At 39.2% G+C, this 21,573-nt stretch overlaps 1 protein-coding gene across 2 annotated transcripts; it reads right to left on the minus strand.

Moving 5' to 3' along the window:
• Positions 1-12,319: 12,319 nt before the first annotated feature.
• On the minus strand, positions 12,320-20,378 carry gtf3c4 (general transcription factor IIIC, polypeptide 4). 2 transcript variants are annotated; one of them, XM_008424664.2, is made up of 5 exons: positions 19,802-20,255; positions 17,054-18,757; positions 15,763-15,893; positions 15,264-15,352; positions 12,320-12,493 (listed from the first exon to the last, which is right to left on the minus strand). In XM_008424664.2, the coding sequence occupies exons 1-5, from the start codon at positions 20,114-20,116 to the stop codon at positions 12,429-12,431; spliced, it is 2,304 nt and encodes a 767-aa protein (XP_008422886.1). In that variant the 5' UTR covers positions 20,117-20,255; the 3' UTR covers positions 12,320-12,428. The 2 variants fall into 2 exon arrangements, with proteins under 2 accessions (XP_008422886.1, XP_008422884.1); XM_008424662.2 differs by lacking the exon at positions 12,320-12,493 and having other exon boundaries at positions 14,874-15,352; positions 19,802-20,378.
• Positions 20,379-21,573: the final 1,195 nt, after the last annotated feature.

Below are 21,573 nucleotides of genomic sequence, written 5' to 3' on the forward strand. Positions count from 1 at the left end.
TAAACCAAGCTCTTATATTTTGCTAGTTTTCTCTTATTTTAGGTGTGCTAAGATAATTCCAATAGAAACTAGAACAAAAATACTTTCTAAGATTTTTTTTGTTGCATAGCAACAATTTAACGTACAAGAACTCACATCCTTGCTGTTGGTCAGTGTTTTTTCAAATTTCTAGTGCAAAACCTGTCTTATTTCAAGTTTTGTCTTGAAATAAGACACAACTAACTTACAAGCACCTTTTCAGCAACATATATGAACTTATTTTAAGTCATCAATTTCTTAATATCCATTAAAAAAGTACTAGTTCTACAGGGAGATTGTTTGACTTGTGGGAAAAATGTCTCATGTGTCTTCAATCAGAAGCTTCTTCAAGTTTTCTGTACCACAGACTGCTACAGCAGATCGTTTTTCTCACTACCATCACCATGTATAATAACACTTTAATTAAATGAGTTAAAACAACATTTAATTTTGCTTTGGGATCCATAAAATATTTTTAACTGAATTGTTAGATGTGAAATAGCCTGAATTTGATCAAGTATTTTTTAAAATCGAAATTAAGGAATTATTGACTTAAAACCAGCTCTTATATCTAATTTTCTTTTACTTCAAGTGTGATATAAATTTGATCAAAATCACTTTGTAAGATTTTGTGTTTTTGCATTGTAGTAACAATCTTAACCTACAAGAACTCACATCCTGGTGCATTTGCTTTTGAATTTTTAAAAAAGAAGAAGAACCCCTAATATTTTCACAAACTAGTCAATATATTTGGCATTTCTGTGTCTACTTGTACTTTACTTTTTCATCCAGCTGCAGCAGCAGACTCCATTTCTGTCAGAAGGTTGTGCAAACAAGCTTTTCCAATCAGATAAAACCAGTTGGAGAAAAGGTCGAGTCGCTGCTACAATAAGTGGAATTAATTACTGTCGTACGAAACGCCCCGACTCTTTTTTTTTTTTGGGGGGGTTGCACCATTTTCCCCCTCCTTGTCACAAACTCTTCCTCCACCTGTCACCATGTGCATCCGTGGGTTTTCTGGTCTCCTCTTCTTCTCCGTCGCCCACCTCCTCCCCCTTGCTGCCAGTTTTTAACTACACTCCACTCTGGCCTCTGCTCTACTTGTTACAGCCCCAACACGAGTGCAAACAATCAAAGTCTTTGGGAACGCTAAAATATGCATGGCTATCCGTGACAGACAGATAAAGCAGGGCAATTAGCCACGTAATCCTAGAGCATGGTGCAGAATCGCCCGCCTCAGCTGTCCCTCCCCTCCCCTCTCTCGTTCCCTTTACTCTCTTGGTCTCCATTAGTTAAATGTACTCTGTGTCGGCTCGCCATCAAATCAAGTAACACTTCCCCTAATTGGCTTATAAATAATACAGCAGGGCCTGCATTATAATTTCATCAGTGGTAAACATTGCAGGGGCAGTTGGTAAAGAACCTATCCCTCATTAATTTCTTAATTTGGTCGGATGGAATGAAGGGGAAGTGCAGGAATGAGAGGTTGGATCGGATGAACGGAGGGAGTCGTATCACCTCAGATGGAGGGGAAAGAAAGAAAGAGAGGAAAAAAGAAAGGAGAGTAAGAAGATGGCAGTGCTGCTGCTGCTGCTTTTGTTAAGAGATGTCAGATATTCAATCCTAAGAAGGAAGGAGGGGGCTGTCAGCACTCCTGTGCAATAGGTGATGAGGGCCTCGCCGCCCCCATTTTACAGACAAATACTCACAAGTAAACACTCTCTCACTCTTTCTCTTTTGCTGTTCTTTTTTTAAACCTACTTAATGAATATTTCATAACAAGCAACATAAATATTCATTCTAATGGTTTTGCACATAGTTATTACCGGTACTCTTATTTTTTTTCTTTCTTTTTTTTGTAAATAAAAAAACAAAAATACTCATTAGAAATTCTGCATAACCAGGCCCTGAAATAAATCCTCGCTTCCCCACGTTGAGAGGGAAAATTATCTAGATCAACCGCTCTGAGGCCGTCCCAACTGGAAGTCCTGGGATGCTCCTGTGCGGCGGGGGAAATAAGTATTGAACACGTCGGTGTTTTCGTCTGAGAATGTGTTTCTTGTGGGAATGAGATTCACACCAGGTGTCCGCAGCCACCTGAGGAACCAGAAAATCAAAACAAAAACACCCATGAATTATGGGAAATAATGTGTGAATGACAGAGAATATGAGATGAGTTTTTTTGTCCCATTGATATGCTTCAGATATCAAACAATGATAACCTTAGTAAATACAAAATAGACTTGAATTGAAAACTAATTGCCACCTAATCGTTCTTATGACCCACTTCTTTCATAGAGTTGTTTAAATGTTGCAACACTGGAGGGTTTTCCAGCATGGATAGCCTGTTGTAAGAGGGATGAATTATGAAAAATTTACTTTTTGCACGTTTTTGTGCTTCCATTTGGGTTTTCACTGCTTCTAAAAACAATTATTTTCTAAAAATAAAAAAAAAATAAAAAACTGCCAGCATGCCTAGGTGGGCCCCATGTGGGGGAAAGGAGGGCTGATATATGGGTCCCATATGGGTTTGTCAGCGGGTTCCACAATGGCCCAACATGGGTTTGCCCATGTAGGGCCTCAGCCCACATGGGGCCCACCTAGGCATGCTAGCAGGGAACTAGCTGTTTTTTGGTAACTAGCTGTTTTTTGGTAATAAGTTAATTTTAATAACTTGTTGTTGAAATGAGACGTTTAAAAAACCTGAGGAATGTAACGTCACAAATCAGCAGGCACTGACCCTTCACCTAGTAACCCCAGCGGAACTCCACCCGTTACCTGGCAACCCCAGAGAAATTCTGCCCGTTTCCCGCCAACTCCAGAGGAATTCCGCTCGTTACCTGGCAACCCCAGAGGAATTCCGCCTGTTACCTAGCAACCCCAGAGGAGTTCCGCCTGTTACCTAGAAACCCAAGCTGAGCTCCAGCATGTTTGGTCAGCACTGTACAATGGTTTCTGGAAAAGAGAAGTGTTTTGTTGTTGACTTACCATCCAGAAACCACGTACTACATACTTGTTGCTTGTGGAGGAGGTTTCATTTCTGCGTTTCAAAGCAAATGTATAATTGCGTATCTGTTTGCTGCCGTTTTCATGTGTAAAAGTTGAATTAATGGAGGCGTGGCCAACAGCGGCTCATCGGGATTTAAAGTGACAGAACAGCTCAAAATAGGTAGAACTGAAAATACAAAAATTTTATCTAAGAATGATTTTGTGCAAAAAAATTGTGATTAATGTTTTATGTAGCTCATTGAGCCATCCTAACTTGTTTAAGGAAGCATAGTCGGTCACCTCAAACTGACTGAAGCCTACCACTATTATTCGCTAATAGCAGACATACTTTTTTATTTAGCACTTTGAAAGCGTTAGCATTAAGAAATGCAGCTTTGCCCTAAATCGATTTTTCTGGATGAATCCTAATTTCCTTGGCTGCTTTGTAAACTTTTTGTTGAACATATTTGTTGACTCTGGTTATCGAATCAACAATTATAAAACTGAAACCATGAGTAAAAGTTTGTTCCAATGAATCATTTCCTGAAGAGGTAGGTGTGCAATAACAAAATTGAACCTGTTGGGGGCGACGTCTGAGGTTGTCTCATTAACACATAGCAGGTATGACCAAGCAGAAGTTAGTACTTTAGCATTAGCTGTTACTAAATATTGTGTTAGCATAGAACTTTAGCTTCAAGAGAACCAGTGTTTACAGTTAGCGCTTTAGCACTAGCAGAACTAATGCTTGAAATTAGCGCTACAGCATTTAGCGATAATATTTATGATTATCACTTTAGGATTAGCACAACTAACCTTTAATGAATTCAATAGAAAATCAATGGAAAGAACTTAAGTTCAGAGTGAATAGAAGAAGAGACCTTCAAGATGTGAAGACCTTTTGTGTGGAAGAAGAACTGCTCTAAATCATGCAGGAGTGATTCATGTGACTAGTTTATCCATACAGACAATGTCCTGAAGTTATCTCTGCATAGAAACGGCTGGATTTCCTTATATGTGTGGATTAAAAACATACTAGGCTCTGTGTTTCTTAAATATGTGAACTGTGAGATGTAGTTTTTGCACAGAGGAAACACAGTTGGAAGAAAGATCCTCAAGATCATGTCTAATTTCGATCATCATCTGCAATCACAAGACAAAACAGAAAAAGAAAAGTCCTGCATGATGAAATCCCTCTTGGAAAAGGCAGCAGGTCTGTATTAGCCTTCCTCCCTTTGGCAGATAAATGTCATCCCAACCTGCTATTATATTGCATAATGCACTTTTAAGGGAATTTTACACCGCCTGTGATAGATGCTGTGAAATATGAGGTGTGAGAATGTGACACCCTCTGATCTCTGAGAGACAAGATATTAAAGGAACCCCCCTTTTCCTTCAGCTGAAATCTGAAAAATAAAAAAAAAGCCGCTGAGAGCCCTTCAGCCATCAAAAGAAAGTTAAGCGCTGCAGATTCATAGCAAGGATTTTGAAAATGGAGCCACCTGAAGGCAATCTGTCTCCGCTGGAGCCCTGACTTGTCACCGTTAACAGAGAGCTGTCACTTTAGCGCGCCAGCGCTGATGGAGACAGACATCCGTCATCCGCTGCGATTACGAAGGCTGCGTGAAGCCTTGCAGGCCGCGCTCAACTGCGTGTTTCACCTAAGATCTGCTGAAGCGCGCTCAAGCAGAGCCAGGAGGGCTTTTTTCATCACTTATCGCTGTCATCTATGCATGAAATACATGTTTGAGTCCTGGTAAAAAAAGAGGAAAAACTGTCCATCAATCACACTGAAAGCAACAGACATAAAGGATATTAAACTCACATGTAATTAAAATTATGTGGTATCCATGTAAAAGCGGCAAAATTCCTCATTTTTATCATTTATCTAAACCGTTTTATGGTTTAACGTGGCCACTGTTTCACAAGAGTTTGATAGTTAAAGAGACGTTATTAATAGATTGTTTCGAAGATAAACTATTTTTAACTGACGTACAAAATAAATGCAAATTTGCAAATCAAGTGAAAGTCGGGACAACTTTTGTTTATTCTATGGCTTCCGTATTATTTCTTCTAGCATGTGGTTAATTTTAATTTTTGTTTATTCCACATATCAAAGATGGAATCATAAGATTGTGCTTTGGGGACACACGTTCTTGGAACTGTTGCTGATTTTTAGCCTGTGACATATTTTTGGAGCTCGTCCAGGATCTAAACCAACACCCTGAGGGGGCATCAAGTCCTTGACTTAAAACATTTGGAAAGTTTAATCAGTAACTTCTGTACTCATTCATAGTGTGTAAAATATTAGAGTTGAATGGTAGTTTGTAAATGCTAACATTAGCATTAGCATCTCCAGTTTGAAGTATAAAAATATTTGTTGCATTTACTCTAAAGCACTAATTATAAACATTAAATTTGTTAGTGCTAAAGCACAAAAGTCAACCATGTTTATACTCAACATGTATGTTCTTGCTAATTGCTCAGTGAACTTCCTGTCAAAAAAAGATACGAATTGAGGAGAGGAAACAGAAGTTCTGCGTAAACAGACTTCAAAATAAGAGCATCAGCATTAATATGTACATGTAGAATTCTTAACAGTTCCAACCAAACTTCAATACAATATACCAAACTTCAAACTTTATTCAACTGAAAGTTTACAAAACAACCAATTAAATGAGTGTTTTCATCTGAAAAAAATTAATTTGGGGAAGCTAAAGTTTATTTTTTCAACTGAAAGATTACAAAACTTATGATTAAAATTTACCCAGAAACATTAATTTAGGGCAAGCTAATGTTTCAAAGTTAGCGTAAGTACTACATGAAAAACTAGCTCAGCCACTAGGTATTAGTAAGTGAGAGCTAATTCTAAGCATGTGGCTTGTTGTTGCCATAGCAACTCCATAGCAACGACCTATCAAGGTGGATACCAGTTACAAAGTTCATGAAAGTGTGACGTCACATGAGCTCTACGTATTGATACATTAGTTGAAGTGTGCCCACCATTGTAAATTTGTGGTTTATTAACATATTTCAAAAAAATTTACATACAGAGATGATAATTTTATATTTATAATCGATCCACAAATGAAACTCAAGGGTTTTAATAGCAAATTAATTATATAAACACAGTTTTTGTTGCCTAATTCAGCCTAAATAACTTAGTGGAAAATTCAAAATTTTTCCCACAAAGAGTAACAACATTTTAGTCTCCCTTAGTGTTTTTTTAAGTTTAATCACAGGAAACAAATTAAACTGTTAAGAAGTGCAGCAGCTTTTAGTGGGGTTTGTTTCTCTTTCAGTCTGCACCGATGCTAACAATCAGAAAAGGTTAAACCAGGAGCACACAAACAATGTAGCCTGGTTTAACACACACACACACACACACACACACAACACACACACACACACACACACACACTTAATTACAGCAGAACCGGAGGGCAGGAGTTGGTGGGCTGGGAGCATGTTGGAAATGAGCTTAATTAATGTAGCAGTAAAAAGCGTCCCTCCCTCTGTACGTCCGTTGTGCTGCTCAGTATTAGTTCCAGTTCAGCGCCCCAAAGCCAGGAACAAATAGCGACTCTAATGATGGACAACGTCCCCCTGCAGGACGGTCTCGGGTCACTGCTCCTCTCCTCCCGGGGGAATGGAAGGGTGTGTCGACCAGTTTGACAACCATGTTCACCCCATCAGCGCTGAAAGAGAGGAAGACAACCTCAAATACCGACTTCATTAGCACTGACAAGTTTGAAGGGGGGGATGCAGCTCAATTTAGACGACTTTAGAAAGAGAGGAAGGAATCCTCAGGGAGGGAACGAAGGGAGACAGACGGGTTGTTTCTGCACCGCCGTGATTATCGCAGTGTATTTCTGGGCTCAAACTTTACAGACAGACATGTTTGCAGCTGAGGGAATATGTGTTTTCCGTCTGGATGCTACTCAAATATAGTAACTGTGGAAGGAAACAGAGGACGTGTCGGAGCGTTGTAATCACAGGATGAAATGATACCTGCGCCTGTGAGGAGGATAAAGGAGAGAATGTTTGAAGAAGCTCAGCAAAAGACAAGCAGACTGATTAAAACTTACATTTAATTGGTAAATTTTAGGATTTTCAAAAACAATCAGTAAAACGTCAGGCGATGTAATGACAACCATCCAAAATCCAAAACAAATCAATCTAAAGCTGTACATAAAATAAGTGACAAAAATATTTATTTTGCCACATTACAACCAAAAACGAGATTTTGTAAAAATAAAAATCTGAAAAGTGCGGCATGCGTTTGTTCTCAGTCCCCTTTTACTCTGATTGCCTCTAAATAAAATCCAGTTCAGCCAACATCCTCCAGAAGTCACTGTATTCTTCTCATTGAAGAATACAGCTTCAATGAGAAGCTGTATTCTCAGCTTCTCATGGGCCAAGGCTTGATTTGGCCTAAAATGAAAATGAGTTTAATACCATGAAGAGCCTCATAAATGGAACAGCTGTGAGTTTAAATATCATTTTATCAAAGCAGGTTTTATGTTTATAACATCATTCTGAAAAGAAAAGATGTTCAGTGCTATTAAATTACAAGAAGTGCTGATCAAATACTACGGTGGAGCGTTAGGGCCACGCTAAGAAAATACAATTGAGAATTAAGTCATATCAGACTGAAGTTGTTTCCCTTTAAAAATATGATTTTATTCTTGTATTATTTCTATTTTATTCTCATAATTTTATATCTCTATATTACATTTTTTCTTATTATAACCGAAACGGGTACTTACTACATTTTTTGAGTTTGTCACTTGGTCTCGTTTATACATGTAACCAGAACCGACTCTTTAAGGACATTTATGATCTTGATGTGACCCAAAATGAAGATTTAACTTTCAAGAGCAATAAAGCACGGTGGAAGGTCTGTCATGCTGTGGGCCTTATTCTTCTTTACTCCACTGCTGCCTCAGTGCTTCATGAAACATTAGATGGAACCTGAGTGGTTTGATAAGTTCGGTAGTGTCAACAGCAAAGTGTTTGAGCCACGTCTTAACTTGTTTCTCCAATAGAAATCATTCACCAATCTGTAGGATTGCTAATAGGACCAATTGATGACTCGTAGGAGTTGTCACAGCAACGGAAAGCCGCCTCTGCCGTGTCTGAATTGAAATATTCCGGAGTAACAACATGAACTGATCCCCTCAGGAGAATACAGTGGGACATATCATGTTCAAATTTGAGTCTAAACAAAACAAAAGGAATATCACATGAAATTAAGGTGTGAAAAGGTGTCATGAATGTTTCATGTCTTCCAGCCACTGACATAAAGGGTATAAATATTGCATGCAAAGAGAAGATTCCCCTGTTTGAAGTCTCGAGAGCAAAGACGGTAGAGGAGAGGAAGAAGGGAGGGGGAGTCAGGTAATTACAAGTAGAGACGCTTTTTTGACGGATTATTATATTAAAGCGGGAGGAGGATGTAACCCTCGCTGGTCTCCACCTGCAGCGGCGACAGCAACAAAACAACCTGAGGAGCCGATGATTCCAGTCGACAAACAAACAGCAGAGCGATCCCAGCTGACGCCGCCGAGCGGCCTGGTTACAGAACCACCAGGAGGCCTTCACATGGCGAAAACACAAAATCTCACCAGGTTATTTCATCTGGTTTCTCCTGCAAATATACAATATACTAGAAATAAGACTAACTTGCAAGGAATTTTTCAGCAATATATGGGAGCTCACTGATGACAAAAGTACGTGTTTCATTGGCTGATTATTTCACTCACAGCAAGACATTTTTTCCCAAGTTATAAGTGAAATAATCTGCCAATGAAACTGCAACATTTTCATCAATATTAAGGATTTTTTGACTTAAAACAAGTCTCCTGTATCTTGCTAAAAAGTTATTTGTAAGTCAGTTTTGTCGTATTTCAAGTGCACTAAGACATTTGCATTAAAAACTAGACCAAAATAATTGGTAATATGTGTTTTTGCAGTGCAGAAATCACATTCTTCAGCTGTTCTTTACAAAAATACTTTCACAGGGCAACCAGTTAGTTTCCCATTTTTACCCCAATGGTTTCCTCGAGTTAACAACTTAATTTCTTGTTTCTCGAGTTCATTTCCCGATGGTTTTCTCCAGATAACGAGTTGATGTCACGTTGTCATGTCATGTTTTCTTGAAATATGTCAATCTCCTGTTTGTTTTCCAACAGGTTCGTGTCTTGAATGTTTTCTCAAAGTAACTAGTTAATCTCAAGAAACCAAACTTTGTTTTCTCGAGATTGTAAGACGATGGCCCAGATTCACATTTTGCACATTTTTGTACTTCCATTTGAGCTTTTACAGCATCTAAAAACAGTCTTATTGTTTAAAAAAAAACATCCAGCCGGTTTTTGGCAGTAACTCAATGTTTTTTGGCGTCTAGAAAATTAACCATTTCAAACGTCTCCGCATTATTACGTCAGAAACCAGCAGGCACTGCCTGTTACCTAGCAACCCCAGCAGGGTTCCATGCGTTACCTAGCAACGTATGCCAAGTTCCAGCACGTTTGGTCAACTGGTTTTACCTCGGTATGCGCTGTACAATGGCTGCTGGAAAAGACAAATGTTTTGTTGTTGACTTACATTCTGAAACCACTCGCTGCATTGTTGTTGGTTGTTCAGGAGGCTCCACTTCTGCTTTTCAAAGATATATGGTTGTATAGCAGCGCATCTTTTTGCAGCCATTTTCATGTGTGAATGTAAATGTTGAGTCGGGGGCATAGCCAGCAGCAGCTAATTGGAATTTAAAGTCACAAGACGCAGTAAAACAGAGGCAGCTGACGAGACCATGAATGATTAAATGTAGAAAGAAGCTTCTATACCAGTGGTTCTTAACCTGGGTTCGATCGAACCCCAGGGGTTCAGTGAGTCAGTCTCAGGGGTTCGGCGGAGCCTCTGCCGCGGAGGTAAAGACACACTTGTGTAAAGTCATGATAACGCCCCGCTTTGCCATCACTTGCTGCAGAGGATCACGTTACATTGCTTAGCTAATCAGAGCTGCGGAGGAGCTCTGATTGAAGGAGTTCCACTCTCGGCATGGATTTGAACTTGTGTCTTTAATTACTTCAGCAAAGCTCACCGTTTTTACCAAATTCTGTAGCTTTTGGTGTACTTCTAAATCTGTTCTTTAGTCCAGTGGTCCCCAACCCCCGGTCCGTGGACCGGTACCGGTCCGTGGACCAATTGGTGCTCCCGTTAGTCATTATCGTGAGCTAAAATTTTCACAAAAGTAAAATGTTCGTTTTTGTGGCGTATCTGTATCTTATTTTGAAGGGATATGTAAACGTTACCATAGCGACCAGAGTCAGCATTTGGGCTGTGGTGGAGAGGAGATGAGTAGAGCTTGTGAGTCTGAAGTCTAGTTTAGACGGCAAAATTTAAGATTGTCAGCCGATTCTCCAAACTTCTGTGACCACAGAGCTGATAAAAGTCCAACAGGTTCGATCGGTTCGTGTGTCCAAGACAGGAGCAACACGAACCGATTCCAGTCACGAACATCGCGATTCCAGAAGAAAATCCACAAAACTCCCAACATAGCATATTGAAATTTAGAATAACCAAACACGGATGATTATGTAGAAGCAATAGTGATAGTTTGTGGAGTTATTTTAAGAGATAAAAGATGTAACAAAAAGAAAAGGCGGTGGATAWAAGACGACGGGAGCAGCCGCTCTATTTGCTGCACTATGATTTGGAGGTGACTGTGTTGCTTCATAGCTGGAGCTGGGCACCAGCACCCCTCCCGACCCCACTGAGGGACAAGGGTGTAAGTGGGTGGGTGGATGGATGGATGGATGGATGGATGTGTTGCTTCATAGTTAACATTTTTAACTGAAGCAAAATTTTCAAAGTCTTGACCGGTCTGCGGTACTAAAAAGGTTGGGGACCACTGCTTTAGTCGCATCTTTTTGGGCCTGCTATTGCCTCTAGTGGAGTGGAGGTGGTAACACAATTAATATAATTACATTACTAAATCAGAATACTGCAAAGTCTTTATCATTTATTATTAATTTTTCATTCTCTTAAGAATGTAGAGCTAATTAAATAATCTAAACAAGACCTTAAAGTGGTTCCAGTTTCTCTCGATGGCCAACTTGTTGAAACTGTGGCACATTTTAAGAACCTTGGGTCGTTCCTGGACAGTCAGCTCAACTTTGCTGAAAACACTGACTGTATTTTGAAGAACTGTCCTCAGAGATTCTACCTTTTAAGAAGACTTAGTGATCATGGGGTGACCAAACTATACTCTAGTTAGGTCACCCCTATGTCTAGAATTTGGGGGGGGGAAAAAATCATATTTTATTTATCACTACAGAAGGGTTCAGTGAGTGCGCATATGAAACTGGTGGGTTTGGTACCTCAGAAAAGGTTAAGAACCACTGTTCTATATCTTACAAAAAAGTTACTTGTAAGTTAGTTTTGTCTTATTTCAACTGTATTAAGATATTTGAATTAGATTCTAGACCAAAAATACTTCATAAGCTGCGTTTTCTCAGAGTTTTACCAAATGAAATCCCATTTCATCGTCCCGTTCTTCTGATCACCGGTCGTAGCCCCGTCCAAACAGCGATGAAGGGATGAATTTAACAATACACTCTGTAACTCGACTCCCCTCCTTGATTAGAATTAGAATCACATCTGGCTCCATGCTCTGTCCCTCATTACTGCTGAATCTCATTACGGGCGGCGTCCCCGCGGGAGAGGACGCGCCGCGTTTTTAACCACACTTTCCCCTTTTCTTCCTGCTCATTTCGTCTGCCTCGCCGCTTCGTCTCTTCTGCGTTTACATTAGCGGAAGTCCTCATCTGAGGGAATGACTGAGCGCCAGCACTTCTCCTCCTCCTCCACCCAGAGCCGCAAAATTGTTTTACAGTGCCAATTAAAGAAGGTACGCCGAGCTTTTTTTTTTTTTTTTTTTTTTTACAGAGTATATATTATTCACACCGTATTATTTGTTGCGCTCAAACAAAAAGAAAAAAGCAATACTAAAATAGGACTTGGAGAGCAAGTTCCACTAACTCGCAATAAAAACTACACCAAAGGTTCGGAAACACAGTCAACACGAGGAAAATGAGCGAGCTTATTTATGGCGCCCCTGAAGTCCAACTGATATAATAAAGACTTCCACATATAACTGCATTTTAAACTTTCCTACTGCAAACACGGCGCCTGCATGGGGGAATTAATTTGAAGGAGAAAAATAATAAAAAGAGCCGCAAAGTTGGAGGTAAAACATTCATTTAAAGCAGCTGATTTTCAAGTAAATAACCAAACCAACAACTAATAAAGGGTCTTTTTTTATTTGCTCTTTTTATTATAACGATAAAAACTAATAAAATAAATTATATATATGAAAAATAAAGACTTTAGAGCAGTAATTTTGAGTAAACTTGAGGTTGGTTTCAGATCATGGGTGAGTCGCAGAGCAGGCAGGGCGCCTTCAGCAGTTTCTTTATCCACTCCGGATCTGAAGCAAAAACACAGGAAGTTATTACAGGAAACCAGGAAATGGGAAGTTTATCCACCAAACTGAGAAATTAAAACTGTTAAATGACATCACAGATTAATATTTCACACATTTTAAACATAAAATCTGACAAATTTAGAGGTTTAAAGCATAAAATTATTAGAATCTGATATGAAATGTACAAAAAAACACATGAAAGCTCAAAATTATTACTTATAAACAAAGATGGCCGCCTCCAAACAATCTGAATTTTTCTACAGTGAAATCAATTTTATATTAAGAGTTGATGAGCACTACAAAAACAGCTTATTTCATTTGTAACTAGTATTTTTTAATATTAAGGAATTATTTACTTAAGCTGGTTTATCTTACTGAAAACTTATAACTTTGTTATAAGTTAGTTTTGTTTTATGAACTAAGATATTTGCACCAGAAACCAGATAAAAAATACATTTATACTCAGTTTCCAATTTAGATCAACTGTGTTCAAACTTCAATTTAAAATTTTGGTTATTTATCATTAAAATTGCAAACAGTTTAAATTCGTTATTTTTAACCATTTGACAATTAAGTAAAACACAGAACAATGTCCACAGATTGGTTAGTTTTTGTAATTTTTGTGTGTATTTTCAGTAACATAAACAGGATGAGGCTCATTCTGACTTTATTTGGCCAAAAACTTGGTTGATAAAAGATAAAAACAGTTTCCATTGGATTTTAATTTCCAAGTCCAATATTCCTATTTCTAATAACTGCACTGTTTTTTTGTACAGAATATTATTTGATGCTGCTGTTACACTTAAATGGTCTCTTTTGGGGACAATAAAARATGTTTTTATATTCTATTTTTATTTATCTGCCTCCTGTCAGTGAAAATTGCACCCCAACGTCTTTAACGTGTTTCTTCATAAAACATTTGATGTGAGATACCAAAGTTATGCCTAATCTGCAGTTGAGGGCCGCACTAAATCTTTCTGATGGCCACAAATTTCCCCCCAGCCAGAACTTGGGAACCCCTGATCTTATATTGCACCATTCTTAAGGTTGCAGAACCTTAGAGGACCAAAATCTAAAAGTTTTAAGACTTCTCAGATTTTTGAACGGTGCAGATTGTTCAGCTAAACTGGGATGATGAAGATCTGAGCTGCAGGCAGAAGTCGCATGAAGCCAAACCGAGAAGTCTTGGAAGAAAATCCAAACATCTCTGCCAAAGCAGCCAGAGAACGGAAACCAATGAAGCCGTTTGTTCAGGATGAAGGTAAAAATAAAATTAAACATAGATTCCTGGAGGGGAAACATATAGTTAAATATCTAGAAAATAAGAAAACTAGATCTAATCCTGCTGAATTAAGATCAGAGTTGTCTGATTTATTCCCAAAAATGAAACAAGGATTTTAAAAATAAAACTATTGGCTTTCTGTTAATGAAGATCTGAAGAAAAAGTTATCAACGTTTTGCCATTTTTTCCATTAAAAGTATTTAGTTTTTGCTTCATTTACCTAAATATTTCAATTCAAAAATCTTTTATTGTTCCCAAATGGAAATTTAATGTTGTAGCTCAATTTAATATAAAATTTTTCAAAGAGTTTTTGAAGATAGTGATGGGAGGATCTCCTGTAGCAGTCTGTGCTACAGCGCATTTGGAGAACCCTCTGACTGAAGACATTGTTTTTCAGATTTTCAAACTAAAACTTTCATGTCAGACAAAGAGAACCCAAGTAAAAACAAAAGGTTTTCAAATAATCATTTTATTTAGCTAAACTACCTAGCTAATATGCTAACTGACACATTACAAGCTAGCAGCCAATCCAAGAACAGTGTTTATTTCCTCGTTGCTGATTGGCTGAAACCCCAAATGCGAATACAAGTAAAACTGTAGGCATTAGCTTCTTTGGTAGCGCCAAGATGGCTTTCAGGGCACAGATTAAGATACATTTAGTGTTTATACTGTTAGAATAAGTGATAAGTGTTTTATTGCAGTAGCTGCATTTAACCAAATTAAATTATTTTAAAAAAATAATAATTTCCTTAGGACTAGAGTCACATAAAGACTAAAATCCACTCAGCAACTGCATTTAATTATATTTTAATATTTATTTATACATATTTATTGAGCAAACTGAAGAAAATAGTAAAACTAACACAATATGGCAGTTTGGGGGGATTTTAAATATTTGGAATTTATCATAACAATCAAAACCTCATCATATTCATACATTTTACAATATATTTGGGATTTATACTGTTAAAATAGAAAGTGTTTCATGTGTTTTATCTGCATTTCATATTAAATTATTGTTAAAATTGATAATGTTTTGTAATATGCTTCTTTAGGACACAATAGTCATATTTTATTTATTAGTTCTTATTTTATTTATTTTCTTATGAATAGATCAAACAGTGGAGAAAAATAGTAAAACTAACACTATGGACAGTTTTGGGGCATTTAAACATTATTGATAGGAAATTATTGTGACAATAATCAATCAGAATCTCAAAGATAAGAAATTTATCACGACAGATTACAGACGATACAATAAATGTTTAAAATATGTGGCGGAGGAACTAAATAAAACAAAAAGGGACGCAGAAACGGAGCAAATGAAGCTGATTTCTAAAGCGGTCGCTGGTTATTAGGTATTAACTCCTCAAGCGGGTGGAAACCCGACATGCCAGGCGTGGATCTCAGCGGCGGCGCGGGGCGAAGGCTGTCGCTGAGGGTGACAGGCCTGCGAAACGGAGGAGGAGGAGGATGGAAAGTGGCGCTTACCCTCAGGCTCTGGCAGTCTGGCAATGCAATCCTGCAGGAGGCAGCGTCTGAACGTCAGCGTCTGGCAGGCCTGGTATGACAACACGCACCTGGAGGAGAGCGCCACAAATACATGAGGAAACCGGATGGGAAGGGACAGCAACACACACACACACACACAGAAGAAAACAAAAAAAAAGTTTGGCGGATGTGCGAGTGACGGGTGAGGAGCTGGGATGGCGAGCCCAGCAGAGGCGCCATGTGCTAGCAGGAGGAACGGCTGACGGATGATATTTATGAGGAGATGAGAGCGACGCTTGAGTAAATATCAAAAGGTGGGCGGCTTGATTACGGCTCTCCGAGGATAAATAAACTGTCAGAGGAGGAATTTGGCATTAGGATTCGGTTTGTGTCCTAACTGTCAGGCTCCCGGAGGAGCAGCAGCAGCAGCAGCGCCCACGCTTCGCTCTGAAGGAAGGGGAAATGAAACTGCCATCTTTTTAAAGATCGTCGTTCGGACCTGAGCCACATGTGTCCGTTTTCGCAGACGGCTTGTTTGCAGTCGGTGAAGGGCAGCGGGGCTTGACAGAGACTGCAGCGCTCCGGGAACGTCTGCTTGTTGAGCTTCTTCCGAATGTGGCCGATCAGAACCTGGAGGAGCCAAAATGAGTTTATCAGAACCACAGCTCAGGTTCCTGAAGTTTTGATAGAACCGACACAAAACAAAAACACTCCACATAAATTAAATCATTTCAGCTACAAAACATAATACAAGTAAAACTCCCATGATTGTTATTCTTAAATGGAACAGAAAAGAGATTAGTTTTTTATTTTTTACTATCTAATTAGTGTGTATTACTGGACAACGAAGTCATAATATTATGAGAATAAACTTGTATGATAATAAACTCAAAAATATATGAGAAATAAAAATTACCAGAATAAAGTAGTTATAATACAAGAATAAATTCGTAGCAACAATAAAGTTTAAATTAGTTCATTGTCTAATAAAGCTAAAATTAATAAAGTTTTTATTTATCTATACAACAATAAACTGATTATAGTGATGACTGAAAATTAGATTTTAAGATAAAAAGTATTCATATTTTTCTGTTTAAAAAAATAGATTGGATAATTTTTTTCCCTCATGTTTTCTGAGGTCATTGTAGCGCCCCCTGCTGACTCCCCACTTTGAAAACCACTGAACTAGAAAGCCACTGAAGAATTTAAAGGGGCAGTGTTACATATTTTCCAGGCACATTTTATAGCACAATCAAGTAACTATGTTACCTACAGTTGTAATAAAATGGGTATTTTAATCACATTTCATAAAATAAATTTGACTTTGTAAATGGGTCTCTTTCTCTTTAAGAAATCCGTGCTCTATCTGAAGCTCCGCCTTCAGGAAGTCATCCCAACATGGCTCCTCAATTAACCCTTTAACAACAATTTCACCAGCGTTTCAACAGGTGTTTGCTAATTGCTTCTGGCTAGTCTGAAGGAGCTGAGTGGGGGAGGGGCTTCTTTCTCGAAGGCGGGGCTAAGCCCACCCAGGCGTTTTGCACTGCTAAATGGTTGCCATTTAGCAACCATTTAGCAGCAATAAATAAATAATTTATTTAAATAATAAATAAATTATTTATTTATTCTTTTACAATCAAGTAAACGCTCCCGTTACGTTCTTAACGACAGAATAAAATTATAAAATGATTTAAAGTTCAAATTTACGTTAGAAAGTCCTTTCAGCAACTTGTTAATCACTGAAAATATTCTTGCCGGTCTAAAAATGAGTATTAAAAACAAGTGCGTACCTCTGAATCTTTGTCGTTGGGATCCCTGGACAGGTAGTCCATCAGGCCGCAGGTGGGGATGCAGATGTTCTGAGGAACCCAGGTGTTGAGGTAGACGACGCCCAAAACCTTCTTCATGTGATCCCTCATCAGATGCATCTCTCCCGCTTGCATCAAAGTCTGAACCTCGGTCCTTTGGTCCTCTGCTTCCCCCTCGACTCCACCAGCCGCGCCCTCCACCCTCTCCACAGCCTCGTCCTCTTCCTGTACCAACACTTTGACCCCCGTCCGCCTGGGTTTCCATTTGTGCTCTGTGCGCGGCGCCTGCAGGGTCAGGTCAAGAACCCGTGTCAAAAAGAGCTTGATGCGCCACAAGTACGGCGAGTCCACTTCCTGGAGTTTACGGTTGAGCTCCTCCTGGAGCGACCCAGGGACGCATTTGGTTTTCAGAACGTGCCATCTCACCAGCTCGAGCAAGTCCGCCGTTTTGAACAGGTTCTGATCGGGGGATTTGAGCAGGAGCGATGCAGCCGCTTCAGGAGTTTTCAGCATCAGGAAGTGGATCTGGAAGTTTTTATGGAAAGGGTGGAAGCTACTGACGATCCCCGGGGCGCTGACTAGAGCAACGTACGCGCCATTGTGGCTAACAGCAATCCCGTGTATCCATCGTCCTGTAAGGGTCTCTGGCTGAGCCAAGTCCTCTACTTTGAAGATAACAGAGCTCTCCGTGAACGTTGGCGTCAGCTTTTTGATCCAGCCGTCCATGGAGCATGAGTAGACCGCAACTTCCTGCTGACTGACTGCCAAGGAGACGACAGGCAGCGAGTTGAGTCCCGTTATGTGGGAATTGTGAATGTTGAGTCCGTTCGGTGAAACCATCAGCAAACACCAGAAGACGTAGCAACCCCTGGAGGCGAGAATGAGGCTGCAGCTGGTTTTATGGATCGGGTGCATCACCGAGAAGCACCGGATGTTTTCCACTGCGATCTCGTCGCACTCCTTCCACAGGATGACGGGGAGCCGGAGCGTGCAGTAGCCCTTCACTTTGGACAGGCTGACTGGCATGATCTTGACAGGTCCAACCTCGCTGCCGACAATCAGCCCTCCCATCCGCTGACTGCCGTTCTCGTACTCCCACCATGCCAGGTCGCTGGGTCTGCTCACGTCAGACTCGATGAGGTCGTAGAAGACGACGTCGACTCCATCCGCGAACGGCAGCACGAACTTCCACAACACGAGGTCGCCGTTTTCCATCAGGACGGCGAGGAGAACCATTTCTTCATCCACGCAGCTGTTGTCCGCCTGGACCCTTTTGATGGTGTAAATGCTCGACCACTCCATCTTCACAGGGGTCTGCATGCGGAACCGCCGCTGCAGCTCGGCGAGGTCCAACAGGTCCGCCTGCGGGGGGTTGTTATCCTTCTTGGCGTAGCCTCGCTGCTTTAGCCGCTCGCCGTAGTTCTCGGTAAGATTGACCAGCAGTTTCCACTCCAGGTGGCCGCGGCTGCTGTGGACGGTGAGGCGGTTATCGAGCGTCAGGCAGGCGAGGAGGCAGCGGCCGGACGAGTCGCAGCCCAAGGGAGACCAGCTGGCGAACTTCATCCCGCTGTGAACCCCGACTGACGGGTTGATCACCGTGTCCGCCAGAAAGACCTGCCGCACAGTCGGGTCTGGATCCAACGAGAACTTCTTTACAGCCTGCGACAGCTCATCTGGCGGTCCGACCTTACAATCCAAAAAACAAACGACCACGGTCAAATGCCGTTAGATTTAACAAGTTAATATCCAAATTCTGTTTATTTATCAGAAAATTAGACTTTTAAATAGTTTGGAAAGTTACACTGTAAAAATGAGCAGTAATAATTTAGTTCATTTAGTCTGTCGCAGAGAAAAATGTGGTTCTTCATTTTCAAAGTCATATTTTCACCATTTTTATTCCTACATTTATAAAGGCGAAAGCACAATATTTAGTTAAAGTTAATATTTAGCTTTCAAATTAAATATTAGGTCAGGAAGCTAAATATTTAGTTTTCAAGCTAAATATTTAGCCACAAATTAAATATTTTGTTGATTACATATTTTTTTACTAAACTACGTGTTCAATTTTCAAGCTAAATATATAGTGTGATAACTAGAAAATTAGCATATTTAATTTAATAACTAAATATTTAGCATGTTAGCACATAGTACAATTTAGTTGCTATTTCATACCAAGTAAATACTAAATAATGTGGTTTTAGACTAATGTGGTTTTTGACTAATTATTTAGCTTTTCTGCTACATATTTAGTGTGAAATTTTAGGTTTATTCTAGCAAAGTTTAATAGTTAAAAAACTAATCTCAAATTTTCAACTTTTCAAACTGAGAAATTTCCTACTTTTTCCAAGAAAATTAACTTCCGTGTTATTTTATAGCAAATGTTTGACTTTTTGAACTCAGTGCTGTCTGATTGTTTTTCTAGAAAATTTCTGAGATTAATCTAAAAAATTTTGAGTTTATTTTTTGTTTTATTTTGGGTGAAAACTTACTCTCTTTTTTTGTTTACAATAAACAGAAATTAACTGTATCACTGCAAAATGTGACAGAATATCTTGGAAGCTAAATCAAGCTGCCAGAATCACAGATAATGTATAAAAATAGAAGAATATATGTTGTTGTTGTTTTACGTCCTAAAGCAACATCTTGCTGCAGAAACGTTATTTTTGCCGTTTTGTTTTTTCTCATCGAACAGCAGTTTCTGGTTCTAACAGCGGAATATCTTTCATTTACCCGCAGCTTGTGGGTCTGGGTCGGGACGGGGATGGAGGTTCTGTTGAGGCTCAGGTCCTGCCTGCTGCTGTGGATGTCACAGAGCAGCTCCAGCACTGACAGGGAGCTGGAGGTGCACACAGCCAGGCGGTGATCCGGAGACCAGCGGAGGGGCTGCAGCCCGCTCACCGGGGACAGCAGCGGCACCACCGGGTCGCGTTTGACCGGCACGTCCCGCGGCGTGGGCGGCACATCATCCCCGTCTAAAGGCTCCGTCTTTATCGCAACGTTTCCAGACTCCGGGCGAGCAGAGTCTGGTATACTGGCGGCCGCCATCTTTACCAGGAAGCGGAAGTGACGTCATCATAAACGGGCGGGTAAGAGGAAACTACTAGTAAAAATATTTAGAAACACTTTTTTTTTCTCCAAATAAGTATTTTGTAAGGAACAAGAGAGATTTATGTAGCAAAAGCAAACACGTATATTTTGATAACTGATTTAAAAATGTCTTCTTGCTGGTGGAACAGCAGTTTCATGAGGACTGTAAAGTTTTCAGCTACATTTAGCTTCTCAATCGGCCAAAGCAATATTCTATTGTTCTGATACCATCCCTTCGGCGGTTCAGTTCAATTCAATGTTTTATTTATTTAAATTATTTATTACTTTATTCATAAAGTAAAAAATAAACACAATACCCTGATAGATAATCAAAACAACATTAGTAATTTGAATGGGAAGAAGTACAAACTTATTTATATCTACCCCTTCTCACAGTCTTTATAATTTATTATTATTTATTATCTGTTTCCTTATTTTAAATTATATGACAATAAATTTTATATAATTTAATAATCATTTTGCTTCCTTTGTTAGTTTTTGTATGTAAATAACAACAAATCCAATGAAAATTTACATTTTGATATAACAACATTACGCTTGGTTAGTATGTAAAACCTCTTTTATACAAATTTTTATCCATCCTTAGACCTCTGTGCATCACAATGTACGCAATTATGGAGGAAAAGCAATATGTAGAGGCCCCATTTCTATTAAACTTATTGATTTCACACATTAAAGGTTAACAGATGTAGCGTGACCGTTGTGGTCAACAATGTGTGTGTTTGCAGGAGAGCAGCTTTAATTGTTCGATAGCAGTTGTACCTGGCTATATAATATAAATCAGAATAAAACTTTCCACTAATGTCAAAAAAACACAATTTCACAATTGCGATGTTTCCACTAAATAAGAAATGTCATTAAAATGAATAAGTTTGTTCATGTGATAAGACATTAAGAAACATCTTCAATCTACTTCCTGTCGTCTTCTTCTTTGTGGTTTGCGGGAGTAGTAACATCCGATTGTTGATCACGACTTCGGCTCTTTTCAAACTCAGAAATGTCCTTGTTTTTAATCTAGAAAAAGTATCAGATTAATCTGATAAATTAATCTGATAACTGCAGAAAACAAAGTGTTTCCATTGCAGTTTTGCGAAATATGTAAATATTTATACGGCCAAGAAACCACCTCATGCTAGTGCAAAAACTTTGTATTGAAACAACTAGATTTTTTTTCCCATTAAGCAAATTTATTTTCAAAACATCAAATTGTTCAATTATATAATTGACAGAAACGCAGCTAATGTGAGCTGATTTCAGTACTTCGGCTGTAAGCCAGGCCTTCTCGTCCAACATCAGCGTCTGACCTCATAAACACTCTTCTGTAAGAATGGCAAAAACGGTAACTGAAAATAATCATTTCAAATGCATATTTCCTATAGCCTTGGTGAGATATT

Source organism: Poecilia reticulata, linkage group LG12 (genome assembly GCF_000633615.1).
Source record: "Poecilia reticulata strain Guanapo linkage group LG12, Guppy_female_1.0+MT, whole genome shotgun sequence".
In the NCBI taxonomy this organism is placed as follows: domain Eukaryota; kingdom Metazoa; phylum Chordata; class Actinopteri; order Cyprinodontiformes; family Poeciliidae; genus Poecilia; species Poecilia reticulata.

Coding starts and splice junctions, on each gene's coding strand:
- gtf3c4 (XM_008424662.2), bottom strand. CDS start 20,116: ATGGCGGCCGCCAGTATACCAGACTCTGCTCGCCCGGAGTCTGGAAAC. Junction 15,894..17,053: donor CCAACGACAAAGATTCAGAG/GTACGCACTTGT, acceptor TGGCTCCTCCAG/GTTCTGATCGGCCACATTCG. Junction 15,353..15,762: donor AACGGACACATGTGGCTCAG/GTCCGAACGACG, acceptor GCTCTCCTCCAG/GTGCGTGTTGTCATACCAGG.